The sequence below is a fragment of the Ranitomeya imitator genome, chromosome 6 (genome assembly GCF_032444005.1).
Source record: "Ranitomeya imitator isolate aRanImi1 chromosome 6, aRanImi1.pri, whole genome shotgun sequence".
NCBI classification, from domain to species: domain Eukaryota; kingdom Metazoa; phylum Chordata; class Amphibia; order Anura; family Dendrobatidae; genus Ranitomeya; species Ranitomeya imitator.
In genome coordinates, this window is record NC_091287.1 from 385,230,773 (window position 1) to 385,248,739 (window position 17,967).

General features: G+C 42.6%; 1 protein-coding gene across 3 annotated transcripts in view; it reads right to left on the bottom strand.

The window, feature by feature from the left end:
- The window catches only part of ARHGAP28 (Rho GTPase activating protein 28), a 303,500-nt gene that overhangs the window by 81,351 nt on the left and 204,182 nt on the right, over positions 1–17,967 (bottom strand). For all 3 annotated transcript variants that reach the window (XM_069731078.1, XM_069731079.1, XM_069731080.1), the window contains exons 2-5: positions 15,991–16,187; positions 14,385–14,602; positions 7,662–7,749; positions 7,368–7,510 (exon numbers count right to left, since the gene is read on the bottom strand). In XM_069731078.1, the coding sequence (XP_069587179.1) occupies positions 7,368–7,510; positions 7,662–7,749; positions 14,385–14,602; positions 15,991–16,187 (646 nt within the window). The remainder of the gene's footprint in view (positions 1–7,367; positions 7,511–7,661; positions 7,750–14,384; positions 14,603–15,990; positions 16,188–17,967) is intronic.

The following is a 17,967-nucleotide window of genomic DNA, read 5'->3' on the forward strand; positions in this document are numbered from 1 at the left end:
TGCAATCATTCGGTACTGGGGTGGGCTCCTCTGCGTAGTTTCAGACCTAGTAATTTGGCACAAAGTATTTACTTGGGTAAATATAGGACACTGCCCCTGACTATGTTAAGTACCATCATACATGTCAACACAATGGTATTGTCAGTGGCAGGAATTTACGGATGTCAGCGCATAGACTAAACATTGGTGGAACTGTGAGAGATAATTGTGCAAGTGGTTTAGCAATGTTTGAGCTGGGGGTGGGGGAACTCTCTTGTGGCCGGCGGTACAGGCCCAGGGCCCCTCATGTTACAACAGTGTGTCTGACATTGGGTGCGCACCACCACTGCCAGAGACACTTTATTGTACTAGGAGGGACCCAGTGGCAGTGCCGTCGACCAAAAGCGGGCACACCCACCTCTTCAGACATACAGCACTCTCACGGGTGCTGGCGCCAAGTGGCAATACCACGGCCCCGTGTGGGGAGTTTGGCCATTTAGGGAGGTGTAAACATGTCGTATGCTGGACAATCAGGTGCTGCAAATTATGAGATTGGAAAAGTCATTCAGAATAGCCCACAGGCAAGACCTTTTCATAGGAAAGCTAGGTGTCGGCCGGGCAAGGTGGGGCAAAAGATTTCGAAATCCAGTTGTGGTTCATTTTAATGAAGGTTAGATCATCTTCATTTTGGGTAGCCAGACGAGTCCTTTTTTCGGTTAATATTGAACCTGCAGCACTGAATACTCTTTCGGATAGGACACTAGCTGCCGGGCAAGCAAGCTCCTGCAATGCATATTCTGCCAATTCTGGCCAGGTGTCTAATTTGGATGCCCAGTAATCAAATGGGAATGACGGTTGAGGGAGAACGTCGATAAGGGATGAAAAATACTGGACAAATGTTGTCTCCTGTCACTTTGAATTGATGCTGCAGTACCTGTCCTGTCTGCGGTCATAGCAAAATCACTCCACAACCTAGTCAGAAAACCCCTCTGTCCAACGCCACTTCTGATTTCTGCCCCTCTAACACCTCTGGTCTGCTGGCCCCTGCAGCTCGTGTGAGAACGATCATGGGCGCTGTGTGCTGGGAATGCCTTAAGCAAACGGTCAACAAGAGTTGATTGTTTGGTTGCTAATATTAGTTCCAAGTTCTCATGTGGCATTATATTTTGCAATTTGCCTTTATTGCGAGGATCAAGGAGGCAGGCCAACCAGTAATCCTCATCGCTCATCATTTTAGTAATGCGTGTGTCCCTTTTGAGGATACGTAAGGCATAATCCGCCATGTGGGCCAAAGTTACAGTTGTCAAATCTGTGGTTGTGCTTGGTTGAGGGGCAGTTTCAGGCAAATCTACGTCACTTGTGTCCCTCAAAAAACCCGAACCCGGCCTTGCCACGCCACCAATTTCCAGTGGCCCCGGAAAAGCTTCCTCATTAAAAATATTATCATCCCCATCATCCTCCTCGTCCTCCTCCTCCACTTCGCCCGCTACCTTGTCCTGTACACTGCCCTGGCCAGACAATGGCTGACTGTCATCAAGGCTTTCCTCTTCCTCTGCTGCAGACGCCTGATCCTTTATGTGCGTCAAACTTTGCATCAGCAGACGCATTAGGGGGATGCTCATGCTTATTATGGCGTTGTCTGCACTAACCAGCCGTGTGCATTCCTCAAAACACTGAAGGACTTGACACATGTCTTGTATCTTCGACCACTGCACACCTGACAACTCAATGTCTGCCATCCTACTGCCTGCCCGTGTATGTGTATCCTCCCACAAAAACATAACAGCCCGCCTCTGTTCGCACAGTCTCTGAAGCATGTGCAGTGTTGAGTTCCACCTTGTTGCAACGTCTATGATTAGGCGATGCTGGGGAAGGTTCAAAGACCGCTGATAGGTCTGCATACGGCTGGAGTGTACAGGCGAACGGCGGATATGTGAGCAAAGTCCACGCACTTTGAGGAGCAGGTCGGATAACCCCGGATAACTTTTCAGGAAGCACTGCACCACCAGGTTTAAGGTGTGAGCCAGGCAAGCAATGTGTTTCAGTTGGGAAAGGGAGATGGCAGCCATGAAATTCCTTCCGTTATCACTCACTACCTTGCCTGCCTCAAGATCTACAGTGCCCAGCCACTACTGCGTTTCTTTCTGCAAAAACTCGGACAGAACTTCCGCGATGTGTCTGTTGTCGCCCAAACACTTCATAGCCAATACAGCCTGCTGACACTTGCCAGTAGCTGCCCCATAATGGGAGACCTGGTGTGCAACAGTGGCAGCTGTGGATGGAGTGGTTGTGCGACTGCGGTCTGTGGACGAGCTCTCGCTTCTGCAGGAGGAGGAGGAGGAGGAGGAGGGGGTGCGAACGGCTACAGCCAACTGTTTCCTAGACCGTGGGCTAGGTAGAACTGTCCCAAAATTGCTGTCCCCTGTGGACCCTGCATCCACAACATTCACCCAGTGTGCCGTGATGGACACGTAACGTCCCTGGCCATGCCTACTGGTCCATGCATCTGTTGTCAGGTGCACCTTTGTGCTCACAGATTGCCTGAGTGCATGGACGATGCGCTCTTTAACATGCTGGTGGAGGGCTGGGATGGCTTTTCTGGAAAAGAAGTGTCGACTGGGTAGCTCGTAGCGTGGTACAGCGTAGTCCATCAGGGCTTTGAAAGCTTCGCTTTCAACTAACCGGTAGGGCATCATCTCTAACGAGATTAGTCTAGCTATGTGGGCGTTCAAACCCTGTGTACGCGGATGCGAGGCTAAGTACTTCCTTTTTCTAACCATAGTCCCATGTAGGGTGAGCTGGACTGGAGAGCTGGAGATCGTGGAACTAGCGGGGGTGCCGGTGGACATGGCAGACTGAGAGACGGTGTGAGATGGTATTGTTGCCGCCGGTGCCCTAGATGCAGTGTTTCCTACTACGAAACTGGTGATTCCCTGACCCTGACTGCTTTGGCCTGGCAAAGAAACCTGCACAGATACTGCAGGTGGTGCGGAAAATGGTGGCCCTACACTGCCGGAAGGGATGTTGCGTTGCTGACTAGATTCATTGGCCGAGGGTGCTACAACCTTAAGGGACGTTTGGTAGTTAGTCCAGGCTTGCAAATGCATGGTGGTTAAATGTCTATGCATGCAACTTGTATTGAGACTTTTCAGATTCTGACCTCTGCTTAAGGTAGTTGAACATTTTTGACAGATGACTTTGCGCTGATCAATTGGATGTTGTTTAAAAAAATGCCAGACTGCACTCTTTCTAGCATCGGATACCTTTTCGGGCATTGCAGACTGAGCTTTAACCGGATGGCCACGCTGTCCTCCAACAGGTTTTGACTTTGCCACGCGTTTTGGGCCAGATACGGGCCCGGTAGATGGAACCTGTTGCGATGTTGATGCCTGCTGCGGCCCCTCCTCCTCCGCTTCAGAACTACTGCCGCCTGCACCCTGTTCCCCCAATGGCTGCCAATCGGGGTCAACAACTGGGTCATCTATAACCTCCTCTTCTAGCTCGTGCGCAACTCCGTCTGTGTCACCGTGTAAGTCGGTGGTAGAGCGTTCGTGACAGGGCAACATAGGCTCATCAGGGTCTGATTCTGGATCAGTACCCTGCGAGGGCAATGTTGTGGTCTGAGTCAAAGGACCAGCATAGTAGTCTGGCTGTGGCTGTGCATCAGTGCACTCCATGTCAGATTCAACTTGTAATGGGCATGGCCTGTTAACTGCTTCACTTTCTAAGCCAGGGACGGTATGTGTAAAGAGCTCCATGGAGTAACCCGTTGTGTCGCCTGCTGCATCCTTCTCTGTTGTTGTTTTTGCTGAAGAGGACAAGGAACCGACTTGTCCCTGACCGTGAACATCCACTAACGACGCGCTGCTTTTACATTTACCAGTTTCAAAAGAGGAGGCAAAAGAGCTAGAGGCTGAGTCAGCAAGGTAAGCCAAAACTTGCTCTTGCTGCTCCGGCTTTAAAAGCGGTTTTCCTACTCCCAGAAAAGGGAGCGTTCGAGGCCTTGTGTAGCCAGACGACGAACCTGGCTCCACAGCTCCAGACTTAGGTGCAATATTTTTTTTCCCACGACCACCTGATGCTCCACCACTACCATTACCCTCATTACCAGCTGACAATGAACGCCCCCGGCCACGACCTCTTCCACCAGACTTCCTCATTGTTTTAAAAACGTAACCAAACTAACGGTATTTGTTGCTGTCAAACAACTTACACGGTGAGCTATAACTTCAGTATGATTTAGATACCCCTTTACAGGTGGGTGACACCGCAAGGAAAAGCAGGCACAATGTTACACACTCTGTTTTTGGTGGCACCAAATGAGAGAGATGCCACACACGCAGGACTGTCACTCAAGCACAAATGTCAATATTAATCTCCCACTGTTTGTTTTTATTTTTTCAGGGAGAATTTAGAAACCCCCCCCAAAAAATGATTTTTTTCAGGAAGAATTTAGAAAACAAATAAAAAAAAGTTGATTTTTTCAGAGAGAATTTAGAAACCAAATAAAAAAACAAAATAAAAAGGCTTTCTATGGCCCACTATCTGAGAGAGAGAGATGGCACACCCAGGAGTCAGGACTGGCACACAAGCAGAAAGGCCAATATTAATCTCCCACTGTTTTTTTTTATTTTTTCAGGTAAAATTTAGAAACCCCCCAAAAAAAATGATTTTTTAAGGAAGAATTTAGAAAACAAATTAAATAAAAGTGATTTTTTTTAGAGAGAATTTAGAAACAAAAAAAAAAAAAAAAATAGGCTTTCTATGGCCCACTATCTGGGAGAGAGAGATGGCACACCCAGGAGTCAGGACTGGCACACAAGCAGAAAGGCCAATATTAATCTCCCACTGTTTTTTTTTTTTTTTCAGGGAGAATTTAGAAACCCCCCAAAAAAATGATTTTTTAAGGAAGAATTTAGAAAACAAAATAAAAAAAGTGATTTTTTCAGAGAGAATTTAGAAACCAAACAAAAAACAAAAACAAATAGGCTTTCTATGGCCCACTATCTGAGAGAGAGAGATGGCACACCCAGGAGTCAGGACTGGCACACAAGCAGAAAGGCCAATATTAATCTCCCACTGTTTTTTTGTATTTTTTCAGGGAGAATTTAGAAACCCCCCCCCCAAAAAAAAAGATTTTTTAAGGAAGAATTTAGAAAACAAAATAAAAAAAAAATGATTTTTTTCAGAGAGAATTTAGAAACCAAACAAAAAAAAAAATAGGCATTCTATGGCCCACTATCTGAGAAAGAGAGATGGCACACCCAGGAGTCAGGACTGGCACACAAGCAGAAAGGCCAATATTAATCTCCCACAGTTTTTTTTTATTTTTTCAGGGAGAATTTAGAAACACAAAAAAAAAATGATTTTTTAAGGAAGAATTTAGAAAACAAATAAAAAAAAGTGATTTTTTCAGAGAGAATTTAGAGACCAAATAAAAAAAATAGGCTTTCTATGGCACACTATCTGAGAGAGAGAGATGGCACGCTCAGGACTGGCACACAAGCGCAAAGGGCAATATTAATCTCCCACTGTTTTTTTTTTTTCAGGGAGAATTTATAAAACCAATGAAAAAAAAATAAATAGGCTTTCTATGGCCCACTATTTGACAGAGAGATGGCACGCTCAGGACTGGCACACAAGCCCAAAGGGCAATATTAATCTCCCACTGTTTTTTTTTTAAGGGAGAATTTATAAAAAAAAAAAAAAAAAAAAAAGGCTTTCTATGGCCCACTATTTGACAGAGAGATGGCACGCTCAGGACTGGCACACAAGCCCAAAGGGCAATATTAATCTCCCACTGTTTTTTTTTTGTCAGGGAGAATTTATAAAACCAATAAAAAAAATAAATAGGCTTTCTATGGCCCACTATTTGAGAGAGAGATGGCACGCTCAGGACTGGCACACAAGCCCAAAGGCCAATATTAATCTCCCACTGTTTTTTTTTTTCAGGGAGAATTTAGAAACCCCACAAAAAAAAAAACAGAAAAAAAAATTAGGCTTTCTATGGCCCACTATGTGAGATGGCACACACAGGGATGGCACTCGAGCAAAAATGCCAATCTTAATCTCCCACAGCTTTTTTTTTTTGGGAGAATTTAAAAAAAAAAAACACAGGGACTGTCCTACAATTACTATCTCCCTGCAGTAATCTCAGCCAGGTATGGCAGGCAGCAATAAGGAGTGGACTGCTGCACAAATGAAATAAAAAGTGTGGACAAACAAACAAGATAGCTGTGCAGAAAGGAAGGAACAACAGGATTTGTGCTTTGAAAAAAGCAGTTGGTTTGCACAGCGGCGTACACACAGCAATGCAGCTATCAGGGAGCCTTCTAGGGCAGCCCAATGAGCTACAGTGCTGAGAAAAAAAATGTAGCTTCCACTGTCCCTGCAAACAAAGGTGGTGTTGGACAGTGGAAATCGCTACAGCACAAGCGGTTTGGTGGTTAATGGACCCTGCCTAACACTATCCCTGCTTCTGAAGAAGCGGCAGCAACCTCTCCCTACGCTCAGATCAGCAGCAGTAAGATGGCGGTCGGCGGGAACGCCCCTTTATAGCCCCTTACAAAGAGCAAAAGCTGACAGCACTCACAGTCCTGGGGCGCCCGTTCAACATCCAGGGAACCGTCCCGGATATAGTCAGACCAATAAATGTAGAATGAACAGCGCTCCATCCGGGTGTAGAAATCTTGAAAAAAAGCTTTATTGAGCCATGATACAGCAACGTTTCGACCGACACTCGGTCTTTATCAAGCTTGATAAAGACCGAGTGTCGGTCGAAACGTTGCTGTATCATGGCTCAATAAAACTTTTTTTCAAGATTTCTACACCCGGATGGAGCGCTGTTCATTCTACATTTATTGGCCTTTATAGCCCCTGTGACGCCGCAGACAGCAAGCCAATCACTGCAATGCCCTTCTCTAAGATGGTGGGGACCAGGACCTATGTCATCATGCTGCCCACACTCTGCGTCCACCTTCATTGGCTGAGAAATGGCGCTTTTCTCGTCATTGAAACGCGACTTTGGCGCGAAAGTCACGTACCGCATGGCCGACCCGGCACAGGGGTCGGGTCGGGTTTCATGAAACCCGACTTTGCCAAAAGTCGGCAACTTTTGAAAATGAACGATCCGTTTCGCTCAACCCTAGCGGTGACCCATCTTACTCCACCGGATTTTTCAAAATTGCCCATTGTCTTACATGGGAAATCGAAAAAATGTTTGTACCTAACCCTGAGCACAATGATACATACACACTTACTTCACATTTATACAAACAGTGACATCACAAATATTTATATCAGTGGGTTGGAAATACATCATCCAATATCGGCATCACATCTTCTTTCACTGAAATCTAACAGATAAAAACTATTCTATGGGCACTTACAGGTAAGATACAATCGTCCTTTTTAATTCTTTGGTTTGGCTGTTTCTCTTTATCATCTGTAACAATGGCTTCTGAAAAGGACACTTCAAAAGACAGTTCTTCTGCTACCGCAGGGTTAATTTTTTCCAAAGTGCAGCTGTTAGCTGAAACACAGAGACATTTTGAAAATTATGCAGAATTATCAGTCTTTGATGATAAAACTGATTATGATGAGCAACTATATAAACACCAATCTGCTGATGATGCTAAGAAGCATCAAAGGAGCGCAATCTAATACTATACGAGCAAACTTACGAGTGACAGGTTTCCTTAATGGTTTTTTCATGGGGATCGGAATTCCATTTGTTGCAAGAGGGGATACTGGTATGGGTTCAAATGTGGGCTGAAAAAAACAAGAAAAACAATTGTCATTTATAGGTTTAAAACATTGCAAGCACAAAGACCCTGATGCACCAATGCTGATGTTTTGTGTGTCTCTACGAAGAAGAATTTGGAGTGTGAAATTGCATACTCCTGATGAATTCAGTGCATCTTTCAGGTCCTGTGTGCCACCGCCAAAACATGTTAGCCAGACAGGGCGCAAATGATGGCAAATTCTTAGATTGTGTTCGGACATACCCCTACTGGGATAAGCTGTGACACTTTCTCAAAGTTGGTGAAACAGGCTGGGGCTAAAGCAAAAATACCAAAAAGTGGCAAAATATGTGCATAACTTCCAATTTTATGCCAAATTTCTGACAATTGTGTGATGATGACTCCGGGCCTAAAACTTCTTCTCATACATAAAATGAACCCTATGGTTTTTCTAAATTCTAATCTCTAGGAATTAATTCTTGATGAGTAAGGATGCAGTTTCACTGTAAATGGAACAGAACTAACTAGGGTTGGACCCCTCTCCACAAAAGACCCCCATAGCAGCTGGGGAAAACAAACGTGTGGATGAAAACATTTATTAAAAACAGCTACAGTATGTAGAGTAAAATAGAAGAATGTGTTTGATGTACAACGTATAACTACTGTAAGTTGAAAACAAGATTTTTAAATAAAAAAAAATCAATGTACATATTTTTACTAATATATTTTACTTTGTCATTCTTTGGGAATTTTATGTAGCAGGTAGAATCCAACATGATAGTTCTCTAAGGGTATGTTCACACGTTCCTGATTTCCATCCTTTTTTTTCAGGACTGTTTTTTTTAAAAACTGCAGCTCTTGGCAGAAAGCGCAGGTCCTTTTTTTGGTCCTTTTTTTTGTCCTTTTTTGATGCGTTTTTTGATGCGTTTTTTGATCCTTTTTTGATCCTTTTTTTTATGCAGTTTTCTATGCAGAGTCTGTGTGTTTTCTAGGAAGTTTTTTAGGGTAATGGCTGAAAATACCCTAACCCTAACCCTACCCCTAACCCTAACCCTACCCCTAACCCTACCCCTAACCCTAACCCTACCCCTAACCCTACCCCTAACCCTAACCCTACCCCTAACCCTATTCTAACCTTAGTGGGAAAAAAAAAAATTCTTAATTTTTTTTTATTGTCCCTACCTATGGGGGTGACAAAGGGGGGGGGGGTGTCATTTACTATTTTTTTTTATTTTGGTCACTGAGATAGATTATATCTCAGTGATCAAAATGCACTTTGGAACGAATCTGCCGGCCGTCAGATTCGGCGGGCGCACTGCGCATGCGCCCGCCATTTTGCAAGATGGCGGCACCCAGGGAGAAGACGGCCGGACGGACACCGGGACGCCGGGTAAGTATAAGGGGGGGAGATTAGGGCACGGGGGGGGCATCGGAGCACTGGGGGGGCATCGGAGCACGGGGCGGTGGGATTGGAGCACGGGGGGGCGGGATCGGAGCACGGGGGGCAGCCACACTCCGCCCACGCACTTCCGCCCGCTTCCCCGCACTTCCTGCTGCAGCAGTTCTGCACCACAAACCGCAGTAAAACCCGCAGATATTTTTTTCATCTGCGGGTTTTACTGCGGGTTTGACCTCACAATGGAGGTCAATGGGTGCAGAACCGCTGCGGCTCCGAAAAAAGAAGTGATATGGTACTTCTTTTTTCCCGCAGCTATTCAACGCGGCTTTTTTTTTGATTTTCCGCATTGTGGGCACAGCAGTTCCTGTTTTCCATAGGGTACAATGTAATGTACCCTGCATGGAAAACAGCTGCGGACCCGCAGCGGGAAAATCGCGGCAATTCCGCATGAAAAAAAGGATCGTGTGAACATGGCCTAAGGGCTCCAATACAGATTGGATGGAAGTCAGACTGATGAATTTCAACCGCTGACACATTTAGGCCACTGCACACATTGCGGAATGGTGTGCGGATTATTCCGCACTGATTTTGGTAAATTTGCAGGAAATCCGCACTGCGGATTTACTGCGGAATTACCGTGGATTTACCGCAGATTTTATGCATTTTTTTGTGCGGATTCCACCTGCGGTTTTACACCTGCGGATTCCTATTATGGAGCAGGAGCAAACCACTGCGGAATCCGCACAAAGAATTGACATGCTGCTGAATAAACAACGCTGCGTTTCCGCTCGTTTTTTCCGTAGCATGTGCTCTGCAGATTTTGTTTTCCATAGGTTTACATGGTACTGTACAGTGCATGGAAAACTGCCAATCCGCTGCAGATCTGCAGCAAAATCCGCAGCGTGTGCACATAGACTAAAGCTTGGCTGAGCCCATTCTTTTTGTATATATCAGAGTTGGGAGCGATGGTTCGGCCAACAGCTAATTAATGTGCATTGCCATCTTAAAGGGGTTATCAGGGAACAGAAAATAAATAATTAATTAAAACATTTTTATAAATAAACTTCTAAATATATTTAATTAGTAAATCACATTCTATTTGTCTAGGGAGATAATCACTATCAAGTTAAAATGGCTGCCATGCTATTACACTGACCTAAACCTGTTCTAGAATGTTAGTCCGGATGCCTCTGAGCTCTGCACATGCTCACCGGCATCTGGCTTAACATTCTAGGGCAGGTTTCTCTCAGTGTAACCCAGCAGCGGACATTTGAATTCTAAATTGACCATTTCCATAGACAAAACTATTGTGATTTGCTAATTAAATATATTTAGAAATTTATCTATAATTATATTTCCTCATGTTACTTTTTTTTTCTCTGTTCCTGGAACACCTTTGAATGGTTGTACAGCACAATTTGTTTAATATCGTTTTATCCAACAATTAAAGAGTGGTCCAAAACACAAATTAAATTTTCCTCCTAAATGCTCATCCATTTAATGCCACAATGTAATCTGTTTTCTGATGTACTTTAGTTAAAATTTCCCTACCATTCCCTCACTCTACTGCTTATTTTTTGCTTTTTTTACTTCTTTCTTTTGAGAATTTACTGTCACAGCCTCTGACCCCGCCCTGAAACAAAGCATCATCAGTGACGTCCGTTTGAGAAGCTGGACTAGTCACTGCTCTACTGCGCATGCGTCGGTTGTCAATTCTGACGGATGCTCAGTAGATTTTTGTCACTGTGCAATATGCACAGTGACAGTGCGCTCTCTTACCGGCTCTGCTCAGGAGTAACCAGCCAGCAAAGGAGCACACTGTCAGTGTGCACTGTATGAAGAATACCCAGCAGGCAGAGACCAGCACCATCCCGCAAATGACATCACTTGCAGGGGTAATGCTGGTCTCAGCAAGCGGGGTATTCTTACAATGCACACTGACAATGCGTTCTCCTGCTGGCTGGTTATTTCTGATTACAGCCAGTGAGAGAGCGCACTGTCACTGTGCACATTGCACAGTGATATGAATCTAATGGGCATCCTTTGGAACTGACAACCAATGTAGGCTCAGTAGACCAGGTGCTATCACAACCCCTGAAAAAAAATAAAGTAGTTAGTGCAGTGAGTGAATGGTAGGGAAGTTTTAATTGAAGTATAATAGAAAATAGATTAGATTATGACTTTTTAAAAATAGGCATTTAGGATGAATATTAAATTGTGGTTTAGACTACCCATTTAACACCCCTTATGCAGTTATTAAATACTGTATACTGTCCGTGTATCAATTCCTCACTATTACTAACACCTCTGCTTGTTGACCGTCAATCTGTTCTCATCATGTGATGACCACCCATGTGCACAGCTCAAAAGAACGGGAGATCTGACGACTGCCGAGTACATTTATGAGTCATGCACCTGTGTGATCATTACTGTGTGATCATCTACAGGAATGAAGGTTAAATCTTCAAATAAAGGTTCCCATACAAGCAGAGCTGTTGAGCAAGCATTGGATTGAGGCTAAAAGTATATTATAAAATTGTATAAATATTAATAAAAAAAAATCAGTATTTTAATATAATGAATAGTCACATTTTTAGACAAATTCTGAAACTTCTGTACTTAAAGCGATAAGGAAAAAGTGACATTTTCCATTGTTTTTTAATAAGGGTCTACTGTACTTGTGTATAAAAACCATTCCTACAGTAATACATAATTGCAAGTGCAAATGAGGGAAAACATAAAAAAATTGCATGCAAAGCAATCACAGTGTGTATTTCTCCCTGTAAGTGGGCTATGCCATGCCACATTTGCAGTTGCGTGAAGATTTCAATAAAACTCATGGATACATTTGTTTTTAGCGCTCCCTTCTCTGTCGTTCTGTGTCTAAAGAGAGCAAAGTTTCACCCTCAAGTGTCATTCCTCGGACTTCCTTTGCTTTATCAAGCTTTCCTGTTGCATTCACAAATATTTTTCTAAAGGAATTCCTGAGTGTTAGTGACCAAGTTAAGAAGCATGTTTGATATAATGTAATGTATAATGTGAAGTGGGAGATCGATTGTATCATTAATAAGCCGCATTTTCAAACTCTTGCCAGTATACGACTGAAACATCATTTCTAATTCAGAATAATTTAATAAGAGTAATAAGATTAAGATTTTCCATTCTGAAGCAGATGGCGTAATATAAGAAATGCTTGCTAGTAAGTCAAGGTTATAAGATTACATTTAGAAGATTTAGTTATCCCTTGATTAGGCTTTGATGACCCTGTTGTGGGACAGCTAACAAATGAGTAAAAAAAACGAATGCATATGACTTAAAGGGAATCTGTCACCGGGTTTTTGACACCTAATCTCAGAGCAGAAAAAATGTAAAAGACGTGGACCATGATTCCAGTGATGTGTCACTTACTGGGGTGATTGTTGTAATTTTGATAAAATTAATGACTTATCAGTAGGGGATTATCATTAGATGACTAGTCAACTTGCTGTAGTCCTGCATTATTCATCAGCTCTATATAACCCCACCCCCTCCCACTGATTGGCAGCTTTCTTCCCATGCAGAGAGCTGTCAATCAATGGTGTGGGTGGAGTTATATGGAGCTCAGCTTTCAGAGAACGTAGTAGATTTGTTAGATCTTGGTAGATTTCCCTTTAAATGATCCAAATTAATTCAATGGGAAAAAAAAAGCTAAAAGTATACTTTTGGTTGGGTCAATAGGCATTGTTTGCATCAGACAAGAAAACATGGCACGCAAAGTGTTCCTGCCCATAATACAAAGTGTTCACCAGCATAGTCCCAAAAAGTCAATTTTCTAAAAGGCAATGTACGGTATATGCCGGATTATTGATATAGCAGTGCAGATAAATGTGTCTAAGGCTAGGGTCACATTGCGTGTGAGCGCTAACGGACAGCGTTGCACGGCGAAATTAACGCCATTCAACGCGCCCGTTAGTGTTCCCATAGCCCGCAATGTAACCAGCGCATTGCTAGCGCGTGTCCTTTTCGGCACGCGCTAGCGATGTGCCGGTCTTTTGCAGCACGCCTCGGACGCTGCTTGCAGCGTCCGCGGCGCGCCCGAGGTCCGTTCCCCACTCTCGCAGATCGGGAATCTGCGAGAGCGGGGACGTTCACGAGACCCCGAAATGCGGCCCCTTAAAAACATTGCGTTAGCGCAATCCGCTAGCGCTAGCGCTAAACGGATTGCCCTAACGCAATGTGACCCTAGCCTAAGGCCCCGTATTCACACCTCCGATGTGCAGAAATACACACGTCACAGATACCTGAAGGTCGAGTAATGCAGGAAGCATAGGCATGAGTCGGGATCTTTTTCACAAACAGTATGATCTGAATGTCAGGCATTCAATGAACTAATTGAACATTTGTAAGAAATAGTCCAGACATGCCTTACCCATATAGATCTTTAGTACAATACCATTTCAATGATTTATTTCCTAATCTGATTTTCAGAGCAGAAACTTGTAAGAGAAAGTGAATTCTGCTCAGTGTCTCTCTCTCTATGAATTTGCATACTATTCAGGTCAGTCATAATAAAGAGAAAAATCTCAGCTATTTGACCCTGAAATCCGGATGCATCAATGGATTTTGGTGTGCACAGCTATTTACGGAGATGTGAAAGTACATACGCTATTAAAAGTGCACTGGACAAACGCTCGTGTGTAAAAAAAGAACCAGGCCATATGCTCTCTGATCCCTGTATGTCTTATAGTCTCAATTCTCTTACTAGATATTACAATTTAAAGGGGTTTAAAGGACTATAGGTTTTTTTTACTATGGGCTTAAAAACTAAGGCAGGCATTTGCTAACTACCTATCTGTTACACTCAGGGTGGGCACTGACAGCTCCTGTCAGCGATTCCACTGCTCCACGTCAACAGAGCAGCTCTTTTCTGCTCTGTTGAGGGGTGTGACTGCTGACGTCAAGCTGATTGACAGCTGGCTCACCGCAATAAGGCAGCGGGGAGCTGGCTATCAATTAGCATTATGTCGGCAGTTATGACCCATCAACAGAGCAGAACGGAGGAGAAGCAGCTGATCTGTTGATGGAATGTGAGCAAAAGCAGCTGAATCACAGACAGGAATCTTAGTGGGCACAACGGGCAGGGAGTAGCTACATGCCTATTAGTTTTATGCCCACAGTAGAAAAAAGTCATGGATAACCCCTTCAAGAAATGTAACATCGCAGTGTTACTAGCAACAGACCAAGCCGAAAAGAAAAACATTCTCTTAGCATCTCATCGTACTTACTGAAGATTCATTAATCCCAAAGATATCTCGTACATCCCTTACTGAATGTTTGTTCTTTTTCCTCATAGTCTGGGTGTAAGAATTGTATCTTTTCTGGACAGCAGCCGCCTGGGTTCGAGTTAATGTAGACAGCAAAGCCTGGCTGTCATGTTCCTGAGTACCAGAAATTAGGTTGGACAAGCCGGCTTCTTGGAGCCATTCTGCCTCCATCTCCCCATCTGGAACACAAGACATAAGTAGTAGTCTGGATGAAAGTGCGACTTATTATTAAATTATAAGACTAGAATAAAGTAAATGTAGGCATATTGTTCTATATGTATAAATGAAAAATAAGTGGTAACAAAACTGAATGAGATTTACCAAGCCAAATTCTGCAAAATTATGGAGAAATTTGCACTAAAAAAGAGAGTTTTTTTAAGACTCTCACCTTATATGTTATTGGGGGAATTTGTCACGCAGGGAATTTTTGAGGTCAGTTTTGTTTTTGGTGGCGCTGCCATTATAAGTGTCACGTCACGTGTTGTTTGACAAACTTGGCTCATCTTAAGGCATCACATTACTCACTACTAAAGTGAGTTTGTGACTTTTTGTTTGACATTTCAAAATGTCACACATCACAAATATGGCTAAATCTGGAAAACATTGCCCCCCCCCCAAAAAAAAAGAAAAGTGGCTTTAAAAAAGGCAAATGATAAATCGTGTTTTAATAATAATATATAGTCAATTAACCAAAAAATGAGGGGTATAAAAATTAGGACAATGTGAAACTATATACATGTTGCAGTACATGATGTGTCAATATACGACTAAGCAGTCTTCCTATATGGAAGTAAGGATATGCACTGCTATATGCTGCTATACTAGTCTTATACTGGCACATCATATAGAATATCCTTACTTCCATATATCAAGACTATTTGGCATTGTCGTTTCCAGCTACCCAGTGAACATTCTACATGTCTGTATTGTCCTCTCCTGCCGCTTATGGCCCTATTCCTTATTGTTGAGTTCATGTTTTACTGTGATCTACTTATATAATAAAGTTCATGTTTTTATAGAAACTGTATCTTTATTTGCCCTAATGCAGATTTCAGTTGATCAGGGTGTTTGCTGGATTTCCTGCGGATAGTTCATATATACTTCATGGATAACCCCTTTAAAAATGGAGTTTTATAAATGGGGGTGGCTTGGCAGAAAGGGGTGTGGTTCATGAAATGCTGTTTGTCAAAAATTCAGCAAAAATTTGGGTGCATATTACTGATACAAATTAAGACAACCAATATGTGGTGTCAAATTAGATTAGACCGTCTTAATATGTGGCAGATTTGTCAAACAGCATGAATCACTTTGATAAATCTGTAGTATTTTAAGACTGTCCAGTCTAAATTTGCCCTATAAATGAAGACAATACTGAGAAATATGTGCCAGTGCCTCAGTTCTTCCAATATGTCTGTGGAGCATTTTTATCTCATTCCTTTCCAGATTGCTCGGCTTAGAGGGTAGACTGCCTACCACACATACATTGGTCATTATGACTACTTTGAACTTTTTGTGACATAGCCATTTTCCTGCAGTCTACTGATGAAAAAAAGATTAACACCCATACCGTCCACAGGCTTTACATCCATCAGCAGACTGTCATCTGACCCATTCTCACTGTTCTCTTTGATGTTCTTGAGTTCACACCAGAAATCTTCCATTGATGAGTTGTCCATGGAAGTTTCGGAGACGGATCGGTTGAACACAGGGGTGTGTGCAGATTCATCAGAAAGCATCCTGTTGATTCTTCGGGAATTGCTTTTTCTGGAAGACAAAATTGCAAATGAGGAATGCAGTAATTCTGCTGGAACAACTTAATTACATCCATCCATTTCCTCTGAATCATGAGAAAGAAGAATAACACATCAACATTGCAATTACATTTCATATACCGTATATCTATCAGTATTTTTTCGTATTATTTTTCTGCCTACATGGCCATTTTTGTTGTACACATGGTGTAAAGGGGTTTTTGGAATATAACAATTATTTTCAAATGTTATTGATGATTAAAAATAAAAACACTAAAACATTTTGATGAAATTCTCACTTTATTTCAGAACTGGAATTTCAGGAATTTCAGTAGTTCTTGTGTTTTGACACAAGAGGAAACAGGTCCATGTCAAGATGTCATTTGATTATTTTCTTACTTTTACAGCACTGTGTTCCATGTCACCCCCTTCTGTCCTGAAATCTCAACATGATCAGTTTTTCCACAGCTTGCGTTTTACATCCCACTTCCTCTCCTTATGCTTAGCTAATGTCATCACAGAAGTAAGTAAGACCGTCCTCCTCGCATTATTCTGCAGCCACCCCCCTCCTAACTATTCCATGTGATCACATGGCCACAGCATTCTGGATACACAGAAGAGAGTCCAGTCATTTTGAGATCAGGTGACTGACAGCGCCCCCATCCTATTAGAGTTGAGTCATGACTTAGATAATAAGGAGGAACCAGCCGCCTCTGGGTGAAGTGGAAAGGCTTTATCCTATTAGTCCTAAATGCTGCAAAAGTGACAATACATGATGCACCTTTGGGGTCGAAAGCAAAAAATGTGGATGGCAGGAAGTGGGCAAATCCATTAGAATTTTTACTGAAAGTGAAATATAAAAACACTTATTGCTACTATTTGAAAAAAAAATATCTTCTGTAGGAAAGCCCTTAAATGAAGTGAACAGTTAACCAGACATTTAGATGAATACTTTTCTAACAATCCAAGCAAAAATATCCAGCCCCGTAACAACTTCTGGACAAATTTATAAGTAGCATAATATTTAAGTGGTCTCATTATATCTAAGCATTCCCAGAGGTTTGTCTGGAGAGTATCAATGCCAGGAAACAACCTCCGGGGGTCCAACTGCTCAGTAAGTCTTCCATTCGTTTGATCTGAAGAAGCTGATGCTTATTTCCCTATAGCCCCCTATTTACAAAGTATGTGTCTCTACAGTCCTCCTCCTAAAATCCTATACCAATTATGTTAGGATTATGTACAGCTTGAAGATAATTAAGAAAAACTGAATGTGGAGAACTAAATATAACAAGAGAGAACTTGTTTTCTAACCAAACGGAATGGTTTAGGATTCATTGAGCCAGAAGGAGAATGTGATACAAGAAATATTGAACATTTATAATGAATCCCTTTCCACCACTGTATCATCCATATCCCTGCCCGGATAGCTGTATCTCCACGAAGGAATAGCTCTGCCTCTCATTTCCTTATCCACTTTCTTATTTCCTTGCATAATCAAGAAGGAATGTAACCTCCAGAGCTTTTAAATACTAGGTAGAGCTATTCAACCATCTGTTTCCCATTAGTTTTATGTCGACATTAGGAAAACTAAAAACATGAGCTTTGTGAAAAATTGAGCAGACATAGAGGTATTTCAGCTACATGTCATTTAGGAACACCATTGCTAGTGGGCTAACTGGCTATATATGGTAATGTGCCCCGGAAGTAACAATACATCTAGCAGGCAATAGGGTCTACACTATAGCCTATCCACTACCAAAACTCACTTTATCAGTTTTAAGCATTATTAAAAA